The sequence below is a fragment of the Phacochoerus africanus genome, chromosome 2 (assembly GCF_016906955.1).
Source record: "Phacochoerus africanus isolate WHEZ1 chromosome 2, ROS_Pafr_v1, whole genome shotgun sequence".
NCBI lineage: Eukaryota > Metazoa > Chordata > Mammalia > Artiodactyla > Suidae > Phacochoerus > Phacochoerus africanus.
In genome coordinates, this window is record NC_062545.1 from 248,965,007 (window position 1) to 248,989,796 (window position 24,790).

The 24,790-nt window shown below is 35.3% G+C and overlaps 1 protein-coding gene across 1 annotated transcript in view; it reads left to right on the forward strand.

The window, feature by feature from the left end:
- TMEM38B (transmembrane protein 38B) overlaps positions 1 to 24,790 on the forward strand; it is a 49,987-nt gene that overhangs the window by 15,860 nt on the left and 9,337 nt on the right. Inside the window, exons 2-5 of the mRNA XM_047768095.1 lie at positions 938 to 1,094; positions 13,171 to 13,355; positions 14,169 to 14,256; positions 19,169 to 19,286. Coding sequence (XP_047624051.1) covers positions 938 to 1,094; positions 13,171 to 13,355; positions 14,169 to 14,256; positions 19,169 to 19,286 — 548 coding nt within the window. The remainder of the gene's footprint in view (positions 1 to 937; positions 1,095 to 13,170; positions 13,356 to 14,168; positions 14,257 to 19,168; positions 19,287 to 24,790) is intronic.

Consider the following 24,790-nt stretch of genomic DNA (forward strand, 5'->3'; position numbering starts at 1 on the left):
GATGATCATTTAGGTTGTTTTCATTTTTTTAACAGCTTTATAAACAGCACTGCTTTAATACTCTTGTATGAAAACTCCTTGGGCACTTGAGTCAATTTTAAATTAAAATTTTTAATTGATAACTGCCAAATTGTTTTTCAAAATGGCTTTACTTGTTATTATTCTGGAACATTTCATCAGCTTTTTTTGTGTTTCTTGACCTTGACATTGTTAAAATATAGCTAGGTGGGTTTTTTGTTTTTGTTGTTTATTTTTTCAGAATAGCCCTCAATTTGAGTGTCTGGTTATATTAGTTCAGTTATACCTTTTTGGTAGAAATACTGCCGAAGTGATGATGTGTTTTTAGTACATAATATCAGGAGTCACCTGTTTACAGTGATGTCTACAAGGATTATCCCTTCTAAACTTATTATTCCCCTCCCTATTTAGTAAATAATTAGGAAGTATTTGAGATGATGTAAATACCTATTCTTCATCATCTCCTTTGCCTCTGGGTTTATTTTGTTATTCTGTTTCAAGCCTGTCATATTGAAAATTTAGTTATTTCAGGCTTTATTTTCTATAGTACTTTAGATTATAAATTTTTCTTAATATATCACTTTGATGTATCAACTGACCTACTTATAGTAAGGTTGAGAATGAAAGGAGATGGTAGCTGGGGAAATTTTTTATAATAATGTGCTATTAGGAAACTGACAATAATATCCTGAACACAGTATTTTAAAGGTGCCCCAAATCACTCATGTCTTAACACAGTGTTTCCAGTTTTGATTTAAAGAACAAAAGATATGGTTTATGGTCATGATCATCACTTATGAGTAATAATAATTTATAGAAAATTAGGAAATTAAGATGTGTATTTCTTTAGTGCCACTGGTACCTCAGGACTTGTTTAATATACAGTATATCAGACCACTGTTTTGCTTTATCATTTCAGGAGCAGCAGCAATGGCATGGAAGAATCCTCTCTCCAGCTGGTTTACTGCTATGCTCCACTGCTTTGGGGGAGGAATTTTATCTTGTATACTGCTTGCAGAGCCTCCACTGAGGTTTCTTGCAAACAACACAAATATATTGCTGGCATCTTCAATTTGGTAAGCTGCTGATGTGGTGAATTACGAGAGATTTTAAAAATTGTTCTGTAAATTATTAGTAAACGGAATTTCTTTCTTTAAAAAATATTTTATGTTCTTGAAAAGTTAATGCATGTGCAAGGGAAGGAACCCAAATAATGACGAAAGTTTTAAGTGCAAAGAATGTCTCTTTCTCACCCTTCTGCCTTATCCTTTCCTAGAGGTAGGTATTGTTACCATTGTATTATGCATCTTTAGTGGAAGCATTTCAACTATGAAAGGGCATTGGATATTTGACCCCGAACAGTTGATCTTGTGAACCTAACCCAATGACAGAATAATCAAGAATGTCATCAACTAAGAGTCCTCATTGTGGCTCAGTGGGTTACAAACCTGACTAGTATTCATGAGGATGTGGGTTCCATCCCTGGCCTTGCTCAGTAGGTTAAGGATCTGGCATTACTGTGGCTGTGGCTGTGGCCAGCAGCTGTAGCTCCTATTTGACACCTAGCCTGGAGACTTCCATATGCCACAGGTACAGCCTTAAAAAGCAAAAAAAAGGAATGTGGTCTGTTCAACAGAAAGTTTAAGAGAGTGCAAATATGATTGTGATTTATGTTTATGGTAATATTTATGATAATATGTTCTTGTCATATTCTTTGTTGGACTTTTCAGAGGTTTATGAAATTTAACATTAATTTTGTTTTCAATTTAGTTTTGAAATAAAAAAATGTTAGAATTGCTTTGCGTTCTTACAAATTCAAATTCAGTTATCTTAAAAGGATTGATCCATCAAGTTAAAAAAAAAAGTGTAACTACAAGTTAGAGAGCTTTGTTATATATAAAGCAAAAATTATACTTTTGATTAAAAACCATATCAATGAAATATATGTTAGGAACCCTTACAGTTAATTTTCATTGTGATAATTTTAAAGAATAAGTAATCAGTCATAGAAGGAAATATAAATAGTAGTAGGAATGGGAAAAAGTAATAATTTGAATCTATAACAGTAGAAACTATTAAGAGGAGAATGATAAATTTGAGAGCTGATATTTATTGAGTTGTTACCTATGTCAGCTAAATTTTTTATATTCATTGTCATATTTAATCACAAGAGTCCTATGAGGTAGATATTATTTTCATTTGAAAAATAAGAAAACTGAGGCATAGAGAAGCTTTGCTCCAATTTTCATATTTAGTAGGGAGTTCCCATTGTGGCTTAGCAGGTTACAAACCTGACTGTATGCATAAGGATGCTGGTTCAATCCCTGCCCTCGCTCAGTGAGTTAAGGATCTGGCATTGCCGTGAGCTGTGGTGTAGGTCGCAGATGTGGCTTGGATCTGGCGTTGCTGTGGCTGTGGTGTAGGCTGACAACTGCAGCTCTGATTCGACCCCTATCCATATGCTGTGGGTGCGTCCTGAAAAAAGCAAAAAAAAAAAAAAAAAAAATATATATTTAGTAAATGATTGAGCTAGAATTGAAACCAGAAGTTTGCCTTTAGAGCCTTGACACTTAACAGCCCCTGTCTCTCAATGATTTGTTTAACTATCTCTTGAAGTATAGCCTTCCAGTTGCTATGTGTTTTAAAACACTCTCTCAAGGACCTTTATTTCTATAGCAATATTTTCAAAGGATATGAGCACTTTGGAGGACTTTTCTATGTGTGTAGATGCTGAAACTATATGAAAGGGAATTCAGGGAGTTCCTCTTGTAGTTCAGTGGGTTAAGAACCCAACTAGTATCCTTGAGGGTGTGGGTACGATCCCTGGCCTTGCTCAGTGGGTTAAGAATCAGACATTGTGGTGAACTGTGGTGCGGGTCACAGTTTCGCCTCAGATCCTGCGTTGTGGCTACAGCCTAGGCTAGAACCTGTAGCTCCAATTCGACCCCTAGCCTGAGAACTTCCATATGCTGTGGGTGTGACCCTAAAAAGAAAAAAAAAGTATGGTATCCAGAATCTGACACTTTTCATCACTTCCACTTCTACTCCTGTATACTAACTACCACTATTTCTTGTGTGGACAGTGGCAGTAGCTTCCTAAGTGGTCTAGCTCCTTTCATTATCCCCTTGAGCCTATTCTTCACATAATAGATAAAGTGATTATTTTAAAGACATATTATTCCTATGCTCAGTAGTTTCTTATTAAGAAGAAAATTCCAAACTTTTACCATGGCCTATAAGACCCTTTAAAATTGTTCCTTCCATTCTCTTTCTACTCCTATTCAGTCTGCTCTAGTCACATTGGCTTTGCCATTCTTGAATACAAATGTGTTCTACCTCAGTGCCTCTGTGTTTGCTCTCTTTTCTCTGTAATGTTCTTTTCCCAGAAAGCTCATGTTTTCTTTTTTTGGAGAGGTCTTCTCTGAAAAAAATAACCTCATCTTCTATGGCTATCACATCATATACTTCTTTTTTTTTTCCTTCCTAGACTTACTACTGTCTGACATGTTGTCTGTTTATTTCTTTTTATGTTGGTTTGCCTCACTCCACTAGAATAATAGCCTATCAGAGCAGAGACTCTTTTGTTAACTGTGTGCCAAGTACTGTTCCAGGTTCAGTAAATACATTGCTAAAGGAATGGACTGCTTTGTGTTATTATATTAAATGTGATTTCTGTAATTGAATAGCCAGAAATTACAGTTCTTGATTAATTACTTAATTAAATGAAATCAAATTGCTTTTCTTTAAATGTATGCTTTAGACTGAAAGTGAAAGGTATGTTAGAAATGGAAAACAAGAAATGCAAGTTTATGTAGTAAATTAATAGTATGGTATTTAATTACTTGTTAACCTCAGATCTTTTATTATCTCCATTTTTACATAAAAGAAAATCGAGGCTTGAAGAAGTTGGTAAATGACAGGGTCTGGGTATCAGTTTAGCATAGTTTTAACTAAGAAGAGTTTTCATTATGAACAATATGTGTTTTTTAATTTAAAAACTTTAATTTGAGTAGATACAAAGGAATATTTATAAAAACATGCAAACTATAAAGAATTGTGATATAATAAAAACTTGTATGTCCATCATTTAGATTAAGAAAAAATTCCATTTACAAAAACATTTTATTATAAAGTGGAAATTCAGAAAACCGCAAAGCCCAACTATATGGCCTAATGAATTATCGTTAGGTATATCCTTGAAACCATGACCCAAGTCAAGAAATAAAGCTTTGCAGTCCATCCCAGAAGTTCCTTCTGTGTGTCAGACTCCAGTCACAACCCCCTTCCTACCTTAAATAACCATTATAATAACACACCATTATCCTGACTTTATGGTAATCACTTCTTTGCCTATTTTTATAATTTAATCATCCAGATGTTCATTCCTAGACACTATAATTTAGTTATGCTCATTGAAAAATTTAGTGTCTCTTGTCTCTTTTTAAAAAGAATACGTTCCTCTTGTATTCCTTTTTTTCCCTTATGGTTTCTCTCTTGAAGAACCAGAGCCATTTGCCATGTAGACTTTCCAAAGTTATGAGTTTGCTGATTGCATATTTATGGTTGCAGATCATTATATTCTTCTGTTCGCTTTGTTTCCTGAAAATTGGCAGATTGATCCAGAATCCAAATCAGATTTAGGTTAGATCTCTTTATTTAGTAAGACTCTAAGAGGCCCCACATGTCTTAATTATCTTTTTTTTGTTGTTGACATTAGCACTCTTTTACACTTAATGACTATTGTCTATTAAATAATTGAGAATTACAAAATGGCAATAGTGTATCTTCTTATGTGTTGGTTGGAATAGTATTATAAATAATTCCCATTAATCATCTATTATTTGTTACCCAGTTATATAGTTTTATAGGAAGGGTAGGAAGAATACTTGATTCTTTCTTTGTGTGCCAGTTTTCAAGATAATGTATTAATCCCCTGCTAGTCTCCAAAGGCGACTGGTTTTTAATGTTTTTTTTTTTTTGATGAGTCTTTATTTATTTATTGTAGTTATTTATTTTTTGTCTTTTTGACTTTTCTAGGGCCACACCCACGGCATATGGAGGTTCCCAGGCTAGGGGTCTGATCGGAGCTGTAGCTGCCGGCCTACACCAGAGCCACAGCACCAAGGGATCCGAGCCATGTCTGTGACCTACACCACAGCTCATGGCAATGCTGGATCCTTAAGTCACTGAGCAAGGCCAGGGATCGAACCCATAACCTAATGATTCCTAGTCAGATTTGTTAACCACTGAGCCATAACGGGAACTCCTTAATTTTTTTTGTTTGGATTTTTTGTTTATTTTTTAGTAAGAACTCATGGTCATAAACATATCTTATGGATTTCAATAAATTGCAGTTTTCTCATTGAAACTCACATTGTTTCATCATTGGCCAGTGGAAATTTCTTCAGGTTGTCTCTTAAGACTTTAAGTAGCTGTCTTGGTACTCAATATAAGATTCATCTTGTACTTTTTTCTGCAGTTACTCATTTCTTCTGTAAGAAATTCAGGTTCCTTTAGTGAGAAATGGACATGTTCATTATTACTGAATTGGTTATTGTTTCTAGGCTTTTTCAGTGGGCAGAGCTAGGAAAAATAAGGATATAATAATTCATGAGCTCCTTTGATATTTCTAATTCAAATTCAAGATCATAGAACTTTTATTTAACCTTTCTTCATTATATATGTATCTTCTTTCTTCCACACTAAGAATTTTGTTTCTTAAGCATACAAGACATGATAGAATTAGGATATTCTAACACTGTTCATTTATTCTGTATCATTCATGCAGTATATAGTAGTTTAGAGTAACAAGTATGAATACCACCACTGATATGATTACTGAAAATATAAATTTTTTACACATACACTTCTCATTCTCTTCCTGTTTTAAAGATGGATTACTATTCTACACTGTCATGGAATAGTCATATGTACTATACTCCTCTGTACTTAATCCCCATTCAGTCTTAGTTTTATAGCTAACTGTATATTTAATGCTTACCACCAGTCCTTATGTCTTTGTCTTTGGTAGTTTTGATTATCTGAAACTTTTTCTTTAATAAAGTCATCTAGAATAGTAGTCCCTGAGAATGTTAATGTTTGTGTCTTTTGTACTTGAATGTCAGTTTTATTACGTATAAGATCATACTTTGTCTTTGAGTGTTTTAAATGTTACTCAGTTTTCTTGTGTTATAAAGCATTGTGGTGAAAAACTTAGGATCATTTAATTTTCTTTCCCTTATAAGTCACACATTCTTCTTTTCTAGATGCTTAAAAGTTTTTTTTTTTTATTAAAGTCTGATAAATTAAATATGTCTAACTATTGGTCATACAGGGTCAGTATTCTTAGGTATGTGGTCTGTTCTTTTTAGTAGTTACACTTTTTTTTTGTCTTTTTAGAACTGCACCTGTGGCATATGGAGGTTCCCAGGCTAGGTGCCTAATTGGAGCTGTAGCCGCCCGGCCTACGCCACAGCCACAACCATGACAGATCGGAGCTGCGTCTGCAGCCTACACCACAGCTCACTGCAATGCCGGATCCTTGCCCATTGAGTGACTCCAGGGATCAAACCTGCAACCTCATGGTTCCTACTTGGATTCGTTTCCACTGCACCACAATGGGAACTCCAGTTTTTTTTTTGGTTTTTTAATTGAGAAAATTATTTTAGTATTTGTACTCTCCTCTTGCCTTGGTTTTCTTCAGGAACTCCTATTGGCTTTTTTTTTTTTTTTTTGCCTTCAATTAACCTTTTTTAATCTGTCTTATTTTAAAATTAAAGATGTTTTCCTGAGTTCCTGTTGTAGCGCAGTAGAAATGAATCCAACTAGGAACCATGAGGTTGCAGGTTCGATCCCTGGCCTCACTCCAGGGGGTTAAGGATCCCGCGTGGCTGTGACTTGTGGTGTAGGTTGCAGATGTGGTTCAGATCTGGCATTGCTGTGGCTCTGGTGTAGGCCGGCAGCAACAGCTCTGATTCCACCCCTAGTCTGGGAACCTCCATATGCTGTGGGTGTGGCCCTAGAAAGACAAATAAATAAATAAATAAAAACAAAATTAGAAGTTCTAAATTTTTTTTTTAAATGTTTTCTTTTTTCCTTTTTATTTCTTTTAAGGCACGTGTGTGTGTGTGTGTGTGTGTGTGTGTGTGTGTGGTATCACTTTCTTAATATCTTTAGCTTGTTTTGAAATAGGAGGTTGCAGTTTTGATCTGTTTTGTGGACTCATTTTCTTGAGTACTTTCATCGTAGGGATTTTTTTTTTCCTGTCATGAAAAAATTTGTATAGGGTTTGACATTGATACTTTTATGTTGGTCATTTTTATGTGGAATCAGGTTTCTTGAACTTTCAAGATAAGATAGAATTCAGGGAAGATTTTCTGACCTTATAGAATGCTGCATCTGTTGTTTTTATATAGTGTTCAAAAGCTGATGGCCTGCTTTCTGAGATTTCCTGAGTCTTTTCCCCTCCCCTAGTTTGATCTGGACCTTCTCCTTCTTTTGTTGATACATCCTTCACGGTTTTGATTCTACACCAGCTGTTTCTTCTTTTTGTGGTGCCTGGATGAATCAATTTTCAAAGTTCACAGGGACTACACTGGTCCAACCCTTTCAGGTCTTCTCATTATGCATCCCTTTGTCTCAGTTGGTATTGGATATGTCAGAATCCCTTCCATTTTCTCTTGCTTTTGTTGTTTTTCTCAAATTGGCCTGCTGTGTTTTCTAGTGAATACCCATTAGCTATTTTGCAGCTGTTTTGTTAAGTCCATTAGTTGCCACCTTGCTGCTTTCTTCTTTCTGCCAAGCAGTGTAGGTCTTGTGGATGCTGGTGATTTGCCTCTACTCATTTGCATTTTGGGATTTGAAGGGATACCTTGTTGCATAGTTTTGTTGTAAGTGCTGTGGATGGGGTTTTGGCTTTGCTATCTAGTTGCCCTGTGTGTTCTTATGTGGCGATTTGACTAGATCGCAGTCTCCAACTACTGCTGCCACCATCTACAAACACTTGCCATTAGTTTTGAGTTCCCTCGTGTGACCCTCCAACCCTAGTTTGATCCCACCTCCATTCTTTCTTACTCAGAGGTAATCATTACTCTTAATTTTGTACCTATCATTCCTTTACTTTTCTATGTAATTCTGGCACGTGTTTATATTCCTAAGCAATATAATCGTTGAAAGTTTTATAAATGAGATCATATGTATGTATTTTTCAGTGACTTACCTTTTTCGTTGAACCTCTGTTCCTGAGGTTGTCTTACTGTATATAGTTGTAATTTATTAATTTTCACTACTGTTTAGCATATCAGAAAGAATTGTAATATATTCATCCATTTCTCTGTTGACAGAGAGTTGTTTCTAGGGTTTTTTTTTTCCCTCCCATTACAGTGTTGCTAAGAGCATGATGTACATGGTCAAGATTTTTTCTTGGTGTATGCTTAAGAGTAGACTTATTGGGTTATAGTGAATGTGATTCTTAAGCTCTACCAGATAATGAAGAATCATTTCCCAAAGTAGTTATACTAATTTACATTTCTGCTAGTATTGCACCTAACCTAAGAACTGGGCTTTACCAGTAATTTAAATATATTTATCTCCCCCACCCCATCTCTCTGCACTTTTCCCACAGGTAACCTCTACTCTGTTTGTGTTTAATTTTACCTTTAAAAAGAAAATGTATGTTGGAGTTCCCGTCGTGGCTCAGTGGTTAATGAATCTGACTAGGAACCATGAGGTTGCGGGTTTGATCCCTGGCCTTGCTCAGTGGGTTAAGGATCTGGTGTTGCCGTGAGCTGTGGTGTAAGTTGCAGATGCGGCTCAGATCCCGCATTGCTGTGGCTCTGGTGTAGGCTGGCGACTACAGCTCCGATTCAACCCCTAGCCTGGGAACCTCCATATGCTGCAGAAGCAGCCCTAGAAATGGCAAAAAGACAAAAAAAAAAAAGTATGTCTTATATATGAATATATAAAGAATAGATTTTTTAGTTTTATTTGGTTATGTCCATGTTTTAAAATGGGGTATCCTACTCTATGCAGTTCTCTAGGACTTTTTTTTTTTTTTCACTCAACATTATGTTACTAAGATTCATCTGTGTTTTGCTTGTAGCTTTAGTACATATCTTCTCATTGCTGTATAATCCATTATATTAATACCTATATTTATTCTTCTAGGGGATTTTTATTTGTTCTAATTGTTTTGTTGGGCATTGCAAAATAACAGTAGTAGCCACTGATGTAGTTCTTAACTACGTCCCAGACGCTTTTCTAAATGCTTTACATTTATAATCTCATTTAACTTCACAAGAAACTAGTGGGATAGGTACTCTGTATTTTCATTTAATAGATGAGGGATCTGAAGCATGAAAGGTTAATAACTTGCCCAAGGTATCACAGGTATCTAGTAGCCAGAGCCAGGATGCAAACTTAGTCTAATCTAGTCCTTTAGTCTGCACTTAGGCAGTGTGTATCATTTTGAGCTTGGAAAATACTGACAATTTTCTGTTCTCACAGACCCTTAAAAATAAAAAATAATACTTGGATAAAGACATGGTATATTTTACTCTTTCCTTTTTTAAGGTTTTAATGTTGAGAACAGATTTGTAATCTTTGCTTCATTTGATTTTAATTTGGGAGATAAAGTGGTGTTTGTAAAATACTTTAAACTGTAGCAAGCTAAAACCAAGGGAGTATGGTGAATGCAGTTATTGGGAAGGTCATCTTTGCTTGGTACAATTGCTCATAGTGTTCACATCTGGAGATGGCACCATCTACTGGCGCAAAGGGAAACAATAACTTGGAATGTGGTATGATTTAGTATTGTTTAGAAGACAGTGTACCCTTTCATAGGAGTTTTCTTTTTGAGGATGCTTTCTGGGGGAAATAAATATTTTGTAATTTTTCTGTGTATTAATTTTTATATCCCAAATTGTTTTCTTTTAATTTCCAAGTAACAGTTATATATTGCACGTTTGTGTAACTGAGATAGCATTTTTTTGAGAAACATACAAGAAAAGTATAGTTTTATAGGTCTGTTATTCTGTAAATGATCTTTTTCAAAGCATAGACATAGAATTTTGTTTGAATTATTAATTTGCTTGAATAATAAGAGCCAAGGGTAAGCTGTCATCTTAAACTAATAGGACTTGTATTCAATTTATTGTTCTGTTTTGGGCATAGTTAAGTAATACTGTCTTTTGTAGTCAGAAGAGAATTAATAGTAGGCTGAAAACAGTTCTCAGTGACTCACCATGGAAGCTTAACTCTTGGTATTAACCTAAACTCCAATTTCATCTTTCCTACTTAAACTGGTTTAACTTTCACTTGCCTAGCATCCTGTTTATATCCTGTTAGACTAGCTTCTGTTGTTCGGTATTGTTCTTTGTCATTTTTTTCTCTCCATTAACCTAAGTGACTTAAAAAGTATGAAAATTAAATTGCCTTCTCTTTTTATTTCATGTCTGTTATGTTCTATTCCTTCTTTTCTGATACATTTTCTTGAAGCACTTTATAAATTAAAAGTTCCTTAGATGTTACAGTTTTAGTTAAAGGTGAAGTTATGGTCTTTACACAGGAAGGACATGATGATTCCTTAATGAGTGTTGGTTGAGTGATTCATTAAAGGACTTTTAAAAGCTCATTTGTGAATCAGAGCAGGAATAGCTGTTTAGGGAGCAACTGGTCTGATTTGTTGACTTGTAAGTCTACTAAACACAAACAATTGTTCTTTTGCCCTGTGGCTATTTAATATTTGAAACAAGAACTGTTTTCTGTTTAAAATATTAGCACATTATAGGTATACTTTAGAAATATCTAAGTGCAGTAAAGACTTACTAGTTAAAACTAGCAATAACCACAAATTTTCAACCATATTCCATAATGTCACATAGTTGAGTATAAAAAGCCCAAGATTATACTTATAATCATGTAGGCTTTTTTTTTTTGCCTTTTCTAGGGCCACTTCTGTGGCTTATGGAGGTTCCCAGGCTAGCGGTCTAATCAGAGCTGTAGCCACTGGCCTATGCCACAGCCATAGCGACGCAGGATCTGAGCCACGTCTGCAACCTACACCATAGCTCACGGCAATGCCGAATCTTTAACCCACTGAGCAAGGCCAGGGATTGAACCCACAACCTCATGGTTCCTAGTCATATTCGTTATGCACTGCGCCACGACGGGAACTCCATAATCATATAGGCTCTTAAATCATGTTGAAGATAAGCTTGGTATAGAAAATGAAAATAGTAATTTGTATTATTTTTGTTTTGTTGTTTATTTGTTTGAGTATTTTGAGCATATATTACTGCTAAATTGAAACCAGATCTCCCTTTCTTAATCTAATTTACAGTGGGTACCAAAATATTTTTATTTTATTTAAAAATACATTTAAAATTACATAAGTGTAACTCTCTTTTCCCCCAATACCTAACCTACTTCCCAGGAATTTGTTCCATATTTAAAGAGAGAAGTATATAGAAGCTTTCAAAATATTATATGAATATGCAAAATTTTTATATTATACCAGTCATTTTTGAAAAGATTTTTACTACTCTTAGATAATTTATTCCTTTCTCTCATCTCTTTAATTATCACCTGATTCTTTGATTTGATATATTTTGTATTTTTCCTCCAGATTAACTGCTAATAAATTGAACTCATGACTACTTTTAGGTGAGAGGGTAACAAGATGAATGATCCCTGCCATCTATGGACTATTACAATTTACTATGAGTATAACAGCCTTTGTGTATTATAAAGAACAATGTATAAAGAGCTATGTTGAAGTATAGGAACAGCTGAACAAAGCTGTCAGAATTTAGTCTGAGCTGAGAGTATTAAATAAAACAAAACTCCCAAAGTCAGTGTATATGTTAGTATTTTAGTGGAATCTTGAAGAAGAGAGGGTGCTTTAGACTGAACAAACTATTGCATCTCGTATTGGGTTTCTGAAGCAGTGTTTTGGCAAACAGTTTTCATATCCATGAATCCTTTTGAGAATTCTGACTTTATGAACCATGAATTACAATAAAATTAACAAGTTCTCTTAAAAGAGGTAGAATACTTCTTTCATGTAATCCATTCCTTATTGCTCCAAGATAAATGTTCTGCTTTAATTATAAAATTGTCTGCCAGAGAGTGTTTTAGACATAAAGGGGAAGAAGTGGTGTGCTTTCCAATTAAAACTACTGTTAAATTGTTGAACAGATGCTTAGAACAAATGAAACTTCAAAAATAATTCACCTGAGGAGGAGTGAATTATTCTTAAACTATTATCACAATTTAATTGGTTAAAACTTAAGTTTACTTGTCTAAATTAAAGAACAAGCTTCATATTCTTTCAGCCATTTGGAAATATGTTTTTTCCTTAACACAAATCTAAGAGCGCTGTGACCTTCCCTTGTATAGGTTGCAGTTTATGCACAAAGGGGCACAGTTGAAGATGTTAAGTGAGGCCGAAATGCAGCCCCTTTCTCAGCTACCAAGGACCCTTTTCTTTTCTTTTTTTTTTTTAGTCTTTTGTCTTTTTATGGCTGCACAAAGGCATACGGAGGTTCCCAGGCTAGAGGGGTTGAATCAGCTGTAGCTGCCAGCCTACACCATAGCCACAGCAATGTGGGATACAAGCTGAGTCTGCGACCTACACCACAGCTCATAGCAACACCAGATCCTTAACTAACTGAGAGGGGCCAAGGATTGAACCTGTGTCCTCATGGATACTAGTTGGGTTTATTAACCACTGAGCCACAATGGGAACTCCCAAGGGCCCTTTTCTAATTCCTTTTCCAAAGAGGAAAACATTCTAGCTAGAGAAGTCCCAAAGCAGAAATGATTTATTTGCTTAATTTTGTTAGTGGATTCAGCACTTAGCTTCTAGAGTAGTGTAGGCACAAATTAAAAACTCAGTGAATATTTTTTGCATACATAGAGTATTCAGAAGTACAAAATTTGCATTCCCTTTGATTAAGACTTTTGGGCAGTTTCATTATATTTGCTTCACATGATTTTAAAAAATTGCTTTTACCCAATCTTGCAGTTATATTCCGTGTTTATATGGTAATTCCATTTGTTGTGTTTTATCAAATTGTTATTGCTAATACGCTGGATTTTTATTTCTGTTCTTCTTGTTCCACTCATAATAAAATATTTAAATTTTAATTTCAGGTATATTACATTTTTTTGCCCTTATGACCTAGTTTCCCAGGGCTACTCATTCCTACCTGTTCAACTTTTGGCTGCGGGAATGAAGGAAGTGACCAGAACTTGGAAAATAGTAGGTGGAGTCACTCATGCTAATAGCTATTACAAAAATGGCTGGATAGTCATGATAGCTATTGGATGGGCCCGAGGTAATATTAACGATATCTGTTCATAAATATTGTTGTTGGTGTACTACGACTACTGAACAGTTCTCTAGTTACATTAATGGGGACCACCACATACTTTAATAGCAGAGTCTCTTTAGGAAGATGGAAGCCTTATTTCTGATGGCCAGAAAAGTTAATTCAAAACTGGCACTTTTCACTAGTACTAGTCATCAGCCATTATTTTGAGCCTGACTGTCTTAAAATATAGAGTTTGATTAACAGCCATAGTCAGAGGGATTCATAATTAATTAAGGTATAGCCACCACCATAAATTTACATAAGAGATTATGTGGTGCATGTGATTTTTAAAAATTGCTCTTTTTTTTCTTTTTTCATCCTAAATAACCAGAAATAGTAAATGTGATTGATTATGAGCTCATGCTCACTCTATATAACCTACCTTTATTGTTCTTTTGTGTTTTGGAATTGAATCAATTTCTTTATCTATTGTTATAGTGTACTGCACCTAAAACTAAAATCAGAGAAGGAAATGATAAAGCAGAGGATTTTATTTTCTCAGGTCAGAAATGAACCTTTAGCCACATCTTTGTGCCTGAGGCCTCAGTTTTGCCTATAGTTGTTGTACGCTGGACAGTTGCCATGCTGGTGAAAGAAAGAATTGCAGTTGTCTCAATACCACAAATGTTAGAAGACAACTTTTTTCTTCCTCCCAAGAATTATATTTTGGAGATTCTTTTGGAATTTTAAGTTAGAAGATAGAATTATGGCTTCATTTCATATATTTTCTAAAGTAAGTTTGGTTAAGTGATGTTGTTTTATATTGCTCTTTTTTAGGTGCAGGTGGTAGCATTATCACGAATTTTGAGCAGTTGGTAAAAGGAGGTTGGAAACCAGAAGCTGATGAATGGCTGAAGATGTCCTAGTGAGTTGGTATAAACTATACTGAGACCTGGCCTTTTATCCCTAGATGTTACCAAATTTATTTTTAAAAACATTTTGGAGATTCTAAATGTAGATTAGATAGATAGATAATGGGAAGAAAACCAGGAAACATAATTTTTTCATAAAGTCCACTCTGTTAAATGTAGCTTTTAAAATAAACATTGATTCCTTTCTCTCTGGGTTCCTCCTCTTAGAGAATAAAACCAAACAAAAACTCTTGAGGGGTTGTAGAGTTGTGGGAAGAGTGTGTATTTATGGAGAGAGAACTGCATAGGAATAGATATCTCTGGAATCAATTGCAGACTTGTGGCATTTTCATTAATGGCTACAACATCGCCAGATTTCAAATTATTCATAGTTCTTGTAGTAAAATATCAAACTTATGGGAAAATCAGTACATTATCAGAAAGCCCTGTTAGTTGCATTAAAAATGAGAGTCGAGGAAGTCCCATCATGGCTCAGTGGTTAATGAAGATGACTAGCATCCATGAGGACTCAGGTTCGATCCCTGCCCTTGCTCAGTGGGTTAAGGATCCGGCGTTGCCGTGAGCTGCGGTGTAGGTCGCAGACTCTGCTCAAAATCCTGAGTCGCTGAGGCTGTGGTGTAGGCCAGAAGCTATAGCTCCGATTTAACCCCTAGCCTGGGAACCTCCATATGCCTTGATGCAGCTCTAAGAAGACAAAAAAAAAAAAAAATCGAGTTTAATTACGTATAAAAAATAAGAATTTTGAAATAACACACTATCTTGTGCTATGCAAAGTACCTTTTGCACCCATTTAAGAATCTAATTGTTGGAAGTTCTTTAACAACACTGACCTAGTCTTAGACAAGCCACAAATGTACCTGAAAGTGAAATAGAGAAATACAGGTACCGTTCCCACAGTTCAGTAAGGAAAAGACTTAGGGAGTAGTGGCCATAGTAAGCAAGGTGAGAAAGACTTCATGTGAAAATAACTCATTAGAATGGATTAAAAATGAAGGTTGAGAAGCAGTATGAATGATGAAGTATATATTTGCATGAACCACTAAATCTCAGGATGTTTAACTTGGCATGTACCCCTTAAAGCCTGAATGAGGTAGTTTGGAAATAGAACAAAGGAGGCTTTGATTATAAGCCATTAGTGATATTCAGGGGATATTTTTCTCATTTTGAATACATGCCTTGAAATGTCTTCCATAAAACATTTTTTGGGGCTATAATACTGAACTCAAATTGTGATTCTCCTGTGTTCAAAACCTTACTGTGACTTCCTCAAATGGCCTATGAGACCCTCAAAGATTATCTGTCTCCCTCACATCCAATTTGTTTTGACTTGAGCACTTACTGTTCTCTCCTTTGTTCATTGTACTCTTTCCTTGAACAAGCCAGGTATTGTCTGGTTTAAAACTAACTTTTCTCTGTGCCTAAAATCTTTTTCCTCAGGTGCCCGACTGCCTTATCTGCTTTGCTCAAAGTATTTTCTCACAAGTTACGTTGTCAATGAGGACTATCTACCCTGCTTAAAATTGCAATACTTCCTTCTATTTTTCTCCCGCCCCCTGCATTCATCCTGTTTTATAATTTTCTTATTCATTATGTTTATTCTTCTCTGCCCTTGGCTTCCCCTCATGATTCAAAGAATATAAGATGCCAAGTACAGGGATTTTTTTTCTTTTTTGATTGCTGTTATATCTCAAACACCTACTACACAGTAGACAGTCAATAGATACTATGTGAATGAATGAATGATTAACAATTTATCAGGTGAGATAGATCACTGGGGTCCATTATGATATTTTGTGTATGTGTACACATATATGTATACATATATACAGATTTTCATATATTATTACCAAATACTTTTGCATAGTAGAGAAAGCCTGTATGGTCTTAGATAATATATACATAACTATGAACATAAGAGGTGCCAGTGAGGTCTCAGAAGGAAATGAGGAATATGGTATTGGAAACTGGAAGAAAGGTGATTTAGTTATATAGTGGCAGAGAACTTAGCTGAATTGTGTGCTACAGTTGTGTGAAAAGCATAATCTGTAAGCAATGATATTTAGTTGAGATTTGGAAATAAAGTTTTGAAGGTCTAAACTAGTTTGTTCTTGCTTCTTATAATAAAGTTTGAGAGGAAAGAGTTGAATGGAGAGAATAACTGCTAAAACAGAGAAAGATGATTTGAGCAATTCTCAGTCTATCCAGATTGCAAAAGATGGTAAAATTTAGAAAGTCATTCTTAGGAAAAGCCTCCTATGGAGGGAAGGTTTAAGAGTGTGGCTGGACAGCTTTTGCTAGTGTTAAAGGACATTAGGTTTGCGATTCATGGATCCATTCAGCTATCAGAGTAGAAGCCAAGAGTAGAGATGAGAATATCCAGGAAAGATTGGAGGACCATCTTGACTGTTGGCACAGGTCCCCTGTATCGTGCGCAGGAAACTCAAAAGAGTTTTGAAAATGTTAAATCAGCAGAAATACTCCCAGACTGAACTGAAATGGATAGAAACAAGATGAAATAAAAGAAATCATACTCCCAAAATTCTCTAGGTAGAAACAGGCTGATCAAACTCTTCAGCTGCAGACATATGCTACCATTCAAGGAAAAGGAAGAATGACTTAAAGGTGGGAACCATGTTCCTAGAAGCCAAGGACCAGGTGCATAGGCTAGAGTTACAGGTGTAAAAGCCAGAGTCATGAGTGCAGAGGTTGGAGCTGCAAACTCAGAAGATGAAGTTTTAAGCTACAGAGGATCATTCCTGGGCCTTGAAACTAGTGCAGTTTGCGCTGCCGGAATTTGAAATTGCATAGGACTGTGACCACTTTCTTCCATTTTCTCCCATTTGGAATGAGTGTGCCAATAGCTTTTATCCTATGCTTATTCCACCATTGTATTTTGGAAGCAGATAGCTAATTTACTAGTTTCATAGGAAACTAATAGAATAAGTATAAGAATTTTCTGAATGCATTCTGCACCTTCTAACCAATCTCATTGACTTTTTTTCCTAAATCCCAGCTCTTCTCCAGTCCCCTGCTCCAGTTTGTTATCTATAAAATCCTTGCTCCTCAGATTCTTTTCTTCTGAATTTAAGCTCTAAGAGAAGAGAACACAATCCATAATGGAATGTGTGTATGCTAAGGTGCCCATGATTCAATATGATACAGAAACCAAACTGTTAGAACCTAAGAGTTGCAAAATGTCATTAAGACAAACCTAATTCCATTTATTTTTTATCTCATCCTTTTAAAAGTTAGTTTGATATACATTTTATGATATACATGTATATAATTTATAAATTAAATTTATAAATTACAAATTAACGAATGGATATATATTAAAGAGTGTCTTAAAACACTTTTACAATAGAGATGTAGAGTCAAAAAAGTTTGTGGACCACTGTTCTAAAACAGGAATGCTGCCGAATTATTGGTAAGTGAGATCCAAACCCAGTTACCCAGACCTCTCTTTTGAACTGTATCCTATAGCTTGTACTAGATAAATAGCTTATTTTTTATAAATTGGCTTATAGGAGCTTTTAAATTTGTTGTATTTTGCACTGTGGCATTCTAAGAGTTTATCATATTTTCCTAGTTGTAAGCATAAGGAGCTAGAAAATGATCTTTATTGAGATATACTTGAAATTTATGACATGAAAGTACTGCTTCTTATTTGTAGATTAACATCTTACTGTAGACTTTAAATTTTAGGATATTGGCTAATGCTAATACTTTGTGTTTGGAGTTAGTTAAGTAGTGGAGTTAGCTAAGTAGTTTGCTGGAGCTGGCTCATACTATTTTATGAAGGCCATTCCATACAGCAGCCTGAAATTGGCTGTGGGAGTACAGTAGGCTCTCTGTATCCACAGGTTCTGCATGTGTGGATTAACTAACTGTGAATCAAAAATATTAGAAAAAAAATTGCAGAAATTTCCAAAAAGCAAAGCTTGAATTTTCCATGAGCTGATAAGTGTTAACATAGTACTTATATTTACAACTATTTACATAACATTTACATTGTATTATTATAAATAATATAGAGATGATTTGAAGTATATGGGAAAATGTACATAGGTTATATGCAAAAATGTCATTTTATGTAAAGGAGTTAAGCATCATTGGATTTTGACACCTGTGGGGGATCCTGGAAAAAATTCCCTGTGGTGGATACCAAGGAGCAACGGTGTTTACACTGTGGAAATGAGGAAGTGTGACACATCAGGGCTTTCTTTTCCATCCCCCATCCCGCCCAAGGATCTTGGTTAGCACTATCAAGTTTTTCAGGACTAATCTACTTGTCCCAAATCATGCTGTGAAACATGGGACTCTCAAATCCTTGTGAAAAAGTGCTATATAATATGGTCAAATATGTTTCAGGAATATTGCATATAGAAATATACTTGGAGTTCCTGTTGTGGCGCAGTGGTTAACAAATCTGACGAGGAACCATGAGGTTGTGGGTTTGATCCCCGGCCTTGCTCAGTGGGTTAAGGATCCGGCGTTGCCTTGAGCTGTGGTGTAGGTTGCAGACGCGGCTTGGATCCCACATTGCTGTGGCTCTGGCGTAGGCCAGCAGCTACAGCTCCGATTTGACCCCTAGCCTGGGAACCTCCATATGCCGTGAGAGTGGCCCAAGAAATGGCAAAAAGACAAAAAAAAAAAAAAAAAACTCTTATCAGAGAGTCGTAATATGTATGAACATTCTAAAATCTTGATACTTTATGTTGTGAAGAAAGGTATTTAAATTTATGTAACTCTGCATTTCCAGAACTTTACAGAACTCATTTTTGTGTTATATCTATTAGTAACTCATTAAATTAATATCTTGAGAGTACTCTTTGAGAAATATAGATATAAATCATGTTTATTACTTATCAACTTCAAATGTGTTTTTTTTTTTTTTTTTCCCAGCCCTGCCAAGGTAACCCTGTTGGGGTCTGTTATCTTCACATTCCAGCAAACCAAGCATCTGGCAATATCAAGGCATAATCTTATGTTTCTCTATACCATGTTTCTTGTGGCCACAAAGGTAAGAGTTTAAGGTAGCATAAATCAGTATTATACATTCTATGTAACCAGGATTCTGTGTAAGAGGCAAGCAACAGAAACATTTATTTTTTAATAATAGCCTAAAAATATCAATTTGGGGGAGCTTATTCAGCACATCCATGACTTACTGAAACATAATTTCTCATTTGATTTATGCTGAGGCTATCAGGAAAAATTTGCAGACAACCTCATAGTACATTGGAAGCTAGAGAGTAGTGGAACTTGCCAAGGCCGATCAGAGACTGTAAAGATATAGTGTTGTGTCATATGTAAAATACAGTTCTTGGAGTGTATGTTCTCTAAAGTTCCTTTAAGCTTTAAAATTTTGAAATTTTATATTAGGATGTATTTGTGGTCATTCTCTTTAAATACTACTGCCTGGTTGGATGCCTTTATTCTTTCTTGAAGATGGGAAATGGTATGGTATAAAATCATCAGTTCGAAAGACAGTTCGAAAGTCTTAAATTCAAATCCTGGCTTTGTTCTCTAATCCCCAAATAGGCAAGTAACTTAATGTCTCTGAATTCTGATTTCCTCATCTTCATTATACCAATTGTTGATAGAATTGGAGATAATGCATGCCATTCTATGACTGTGTCTGACCCATCTTATAAATTTTATTTGCAGCTGAATTATAAGGCTAATTCTGATAATTCTTCTTACAATTATTAGATACTGTTTACTATTCACAAGTAGACAATTGGTTTTAAAATAATATTATTATTTAAGCCTAAAGAAATTTTTATCGATAGCTCTATCTCAGCTTAGATATTTTTGGCTAAAATTTTACATATTGGATGGTTAAAAGGAAAACAATGTATATTATATAAACATATATCTTAGAACCAAATCACTGTAGGGATCATTTATTTTTATCCCAGTAGTCTCTGCAATGGAGGTAATCTGTAGCTGTTTTACCTTACATGTTGTACTTCAAATATCTGAGGCAAGATCTCTTCATATATGCCCTTTTCTTCTAGTCATCAAATTTTGATCTGTATTTTTTTATAATAGCTTTACTGAGATATGTTTTACATACCATACATTTAAAGGGTACAATTCAGTGGCTTTTAGTATATTCACAGTCATACAGTTATTACCACAGTCATTACCCCAAAATAAACCTCATACTCATTGGCAGTCACTTCACGTTTTCCCTCAATCCCCTCAGCTGTAGGCAACCACTAATCTATTTTCTGTGTATAAATTTGCTTATTCTAACACTTCATATAAGTGGAATCACACATGGCCTGTGACTGGTTCCTTTCACTTAGCATATTTTTGAGGTTCATCAGTGTCTTAGTATTTATCAGTATGTTATTCCTTTTTATTGCCAAATAATATTCCATTGTATGGACATACCACATTTTATTTTGATGGACATTTGGGTTGTTTTACTTTTTGACTAATATGAATAATATGCTCTGAATATTCATGTACAGGTTTTTGTGTGGATATGTATTATATTTCTCTTGGGTATGTCATACAGGAATGGAATTATTAGATCTTATAGTAATTCTATATTTAACCTTTTAAGGAGCTAACAGACTATTTTCCAAAGCAGCTTTGTCATTTTTACATTTCCACTAGCAATGTGTATGAGAGTTCTAATTTCACATGTCTTTACCAATGCTTATATTTTTTTATAGAGCCATTCTAGTGGGTGTGAAGAGGCAACTCAATTGTGATTTTGATTTATTTTTCCTTGATGACTAACAATGCTGAGCATCCTTTCATGTATTTGTTGGCCATTTGTATATGTTCCTTGGAAAAAGGTCTGTTCAAATCATTTGCCCATTTTTAATCATGTCGTTTGTCTTTTTAATGTTGAGTTATAAGTTTTATTTATATATCCTGGATACTGGACCCTTATTAGATTTCTGATTTGCAAATGTTTTCTTCTATTCTGTGGGTTTTCTTTTCACTGTTGTAATAGTATCCTGGGAAACAAAATTTAAAAATTTTTAAGTCCAGTTTACCTGTTTTCTCTTTTGTTGTGTATGCTTTTGGTGTCATATGTAAGAAACCCATTGCCAAATCTAAGGTAAAAAAGATTTACCTCTGTGGTTTCTTCTAAGAGATCTATAGTTTAACTCTTGTATTTATCTGTATGATCTGTTTGGAGTTAATTTTTGTGTATGGTATGATGAAGAGTGTAACCTTATTCTGTACATCTGGATAACTACTTGTTCAAGCACCACTTATTAAAAAATCTTTTCTTTCCCTCATTGAATTGTCTTGGCACCCTTGTAGAAAATTAGTTGACTGTGAATGTAAGAGTTTATTTCTGGACTCTCACTTTTATTCCATTCATCATGCCTATCCTCATGCTAGTACCATGCTGTTCTAATTATTTTAGCTTTGTATTAAGTTTTGAAATTGAGAAGTGTGAGTCTTCCAGGTTTGTTCTTTCTCAGGATTGTTTTGACCTTTCTAGGTCTCTTGAATTTCCATATCAATTTTAGAATAAATTTGACAATTTTTGCAAAGAAGACCAGCTTACATTTTCATAGGTCTTTTTGCTTTGAGGTAGTTAGGTGTTTTCTTCATGGATTTGTATATCCAGTTCCTTCCCCAGGTTTGGGGAATTCTCAGCTATTGTTTCTTTAAGCTCTTTGCTCCTTTCTCCCTCTCTCTGTCTGCTAAGTTACCAATTACCCTAACGTTGCCCTTCCTGAAGAGTCAGGTAGCTTTCATATCATTTCCCCATTTTTTAAATATCTTGAGTTTCTTTTCCTTCTACTTGTATCATTTCTAGATTTCTATCCTCAAGCTCACTAATTCTCTCTTCCATGTGGTCTGCTCTATTTCCAGTGCGTTCTAATGCCTTCTTCATCTCAGTTGTTGTGATCTTCAGCTGCCCAGTTTTGTTTGGTTGTTTTTTAGAGTTTTAATGTCTTCAGTAAAATATTCCTTCTGTTCATTAAATTTATTCCTGAGCTTATTGAACAGCCTTCCTGAGTTTTCTTACAGCTCGTTGAGTTTCTTCCTGACAGCTATTTTGAATTCTCTATCAGTTAGATTGCAATATTCCGTGACTTTAAGTTTGGTTTCTGGAGAATTGCCATTTTCTTTTTGTGGTACAGGGTTGCTGTGGTTCTTTATGGTGCTTGATGAGTTGTCTATCTGCCTGGGCATGTGAAGCCCAGAACACCTTTCTACTTGATTCTAATGATTCGGCAATTTAGAAATTAGAGGCCTTACTTTTGTTTTCCAGTAGGTGGTGCTATAGCACAAGTTTTTTGGCTTTTTAGCAAAAAAGCTGCCTCTGGTTATACTTCCACCCTCAACTGCCTCCTTCAGAGGTGTTGCCCTATGCCCTTGTTAGCACTTCTTGTGCCTGTTGTGGGCGCCTTGTTGCTGCCATTGCTCTTAGTGTTGCTGCCTGGGGCCCTGGGATGGTGGATTCTTCTCCAGTGTCTGAGGTATCCTAAGTGGCAGTCTCCATCACTGTGAGGGGAGAGGGATGGTGGATGGGAGCCAGGTTTGTGTGGGTGCTTCTGCTAGTCTGGTGTTGTCAGGTTCATGGGCTTGGTGGCTGTGGGTGGAAGAGTGAGGGGGCTGGAATTGTGGGTTTCTTCATGACTGGAAGGACAGAGTCCCAGGACCTGCTGTCCCTGAAGCCCAATTACCTATGGATGTGGGTGCTGCAGCTGGTAGGCTGGAGTCATGTGTGCTGCTTCTTGCTACTACCAGGGTCTCTGGAGCTGTGGGCTCAGCTGCCACAGTTAGCGGACCAGGATTGCAGCACTGTTCCCCTGGTTCTACCTCTTCTATGTGTTCTAGCCCGTCCGCCTTTGGATGTACAGATGTGTGGAATTCTCTGGCATTCTGGTGCACTGGGCAGAGGCACCTTTGTTCCGTTATGGATATTTTACTGGTTATAAATCGAAGGGGAGAGACAAAGGCAACATCTCACTTTGCCATGATATTGATGTCATGCCTATCATCTTTTGGGCAGTGTCAGATATTTTGCCTGTTAAAAGAAATTTGATTGTTTGTCTTATTATTGAGTTGTAACAGTTCTCTTATGTGTTCAGTATACAATCCTTTGTGAAATATATGTATTGGAGATATTTTTCTCCCATTTTGTGACTTTTTATTCTCTTAACATTTGTTGTGAGAAGAACTAAAGTTTTTAATTTTTATGAAGTTCAGTTTTTCAAATTTTCTTTTTATGACCCTGCTTTTTGTGTCCTAAGAAATTCTTTCATACTCCAAGATAGTGAAGAATTTCACCTGTATTTTCTTCTTAACAGTTTTTTGGTTTTATTTTTACATTTAGGTCTATGGTCTCTTTCAAGTTAAGTTTTATAATTGGCCTGAGTTAAGGGTCAGGCTTATTTTTCCCATATGAATATAGAGTTGTTCTAGCACTGTTTGTTGAAAAGACTGTATCCTTTATCTCATTGAATTATCTTGACATCTTTGTTGAAAATCATTTGTCCATACATGTATGGATCTATTTCTTTTCAGTGATTTATAGGTCTGTCTTTAGTAATATCAAACTGGCTTAATAAATATAACTTACAGGATGATTTGAAATCAAGTAATGTAAATACTTCAGCTGTGTTCTTTCTTAAGATTTCTTCAGCTCTTCTAGGTTTTTTACATATTTGTATAAGTATCATTAGGGTTTCACTTTCTACCCCCCCCCCCCCAAAAAAAAGGCTTTTGGGATTATGATTGAGATCGTCTTGTATCAAGATATCTGTTTCAGATAAAAATGTCTTAAAAATACTGCACCTAACAATCCATTAATATGATAAATCTCTACATTAATGAGGTGTTCTTAAATTTCTTTCAGTAATGTTTTATGGTTTTCATTGTTTTACATATATTTTGTTAAGTTTAAATTTATCTTGAAGTAGTTTATTTTTGGGGATACCTTTGTAAATTGTTATTTTGTTTTATTTATTTATTTATTTTGGTTGTACCCATGGCATGCGGAAGTTCCTGGGCCAGGGATTGTACAGCAGCAACCAAGCCACAGCAGTGGCAATGCCAGGTCTTCAACCTACTGATCCACCAGGGAGCTCCTATAAATTGTAATTTTAGAAGTATCAAGTTTTAATTTCACATTTTTTGTATGTAGTTTTATAATTGATTCTTGTATATTCTTCTTGTATCCTGTGACCTTGCTAAATTTAGTTGATTCTGGTATTTTTTGTGTATATTTCTTAGTGTTGTCTACTTACACAATCTTGTTATCTGTAATAAAGACAGTTTTCCCTTTTTTCCTTTTTAATCTAGATGCTATTTCTTTCTTTTTTTTTCTTGGTGTATTTTCCTGACTAGAGTTTACAGTATAATGGTAAATAGAAATGGTGAGAGTGGACTTCTTTGTCTTGTTCCTGACCTTAGTGAGAAAACATTCAGCCTTTTATCATTAGGTGTGATGTTAACTGTGTCTTGCAGATGCTCTTTATCGGGTTGAGAAAATTCCCTTCTATTCCCAGTCAGCTGAGAATTTTTATTGTGAAT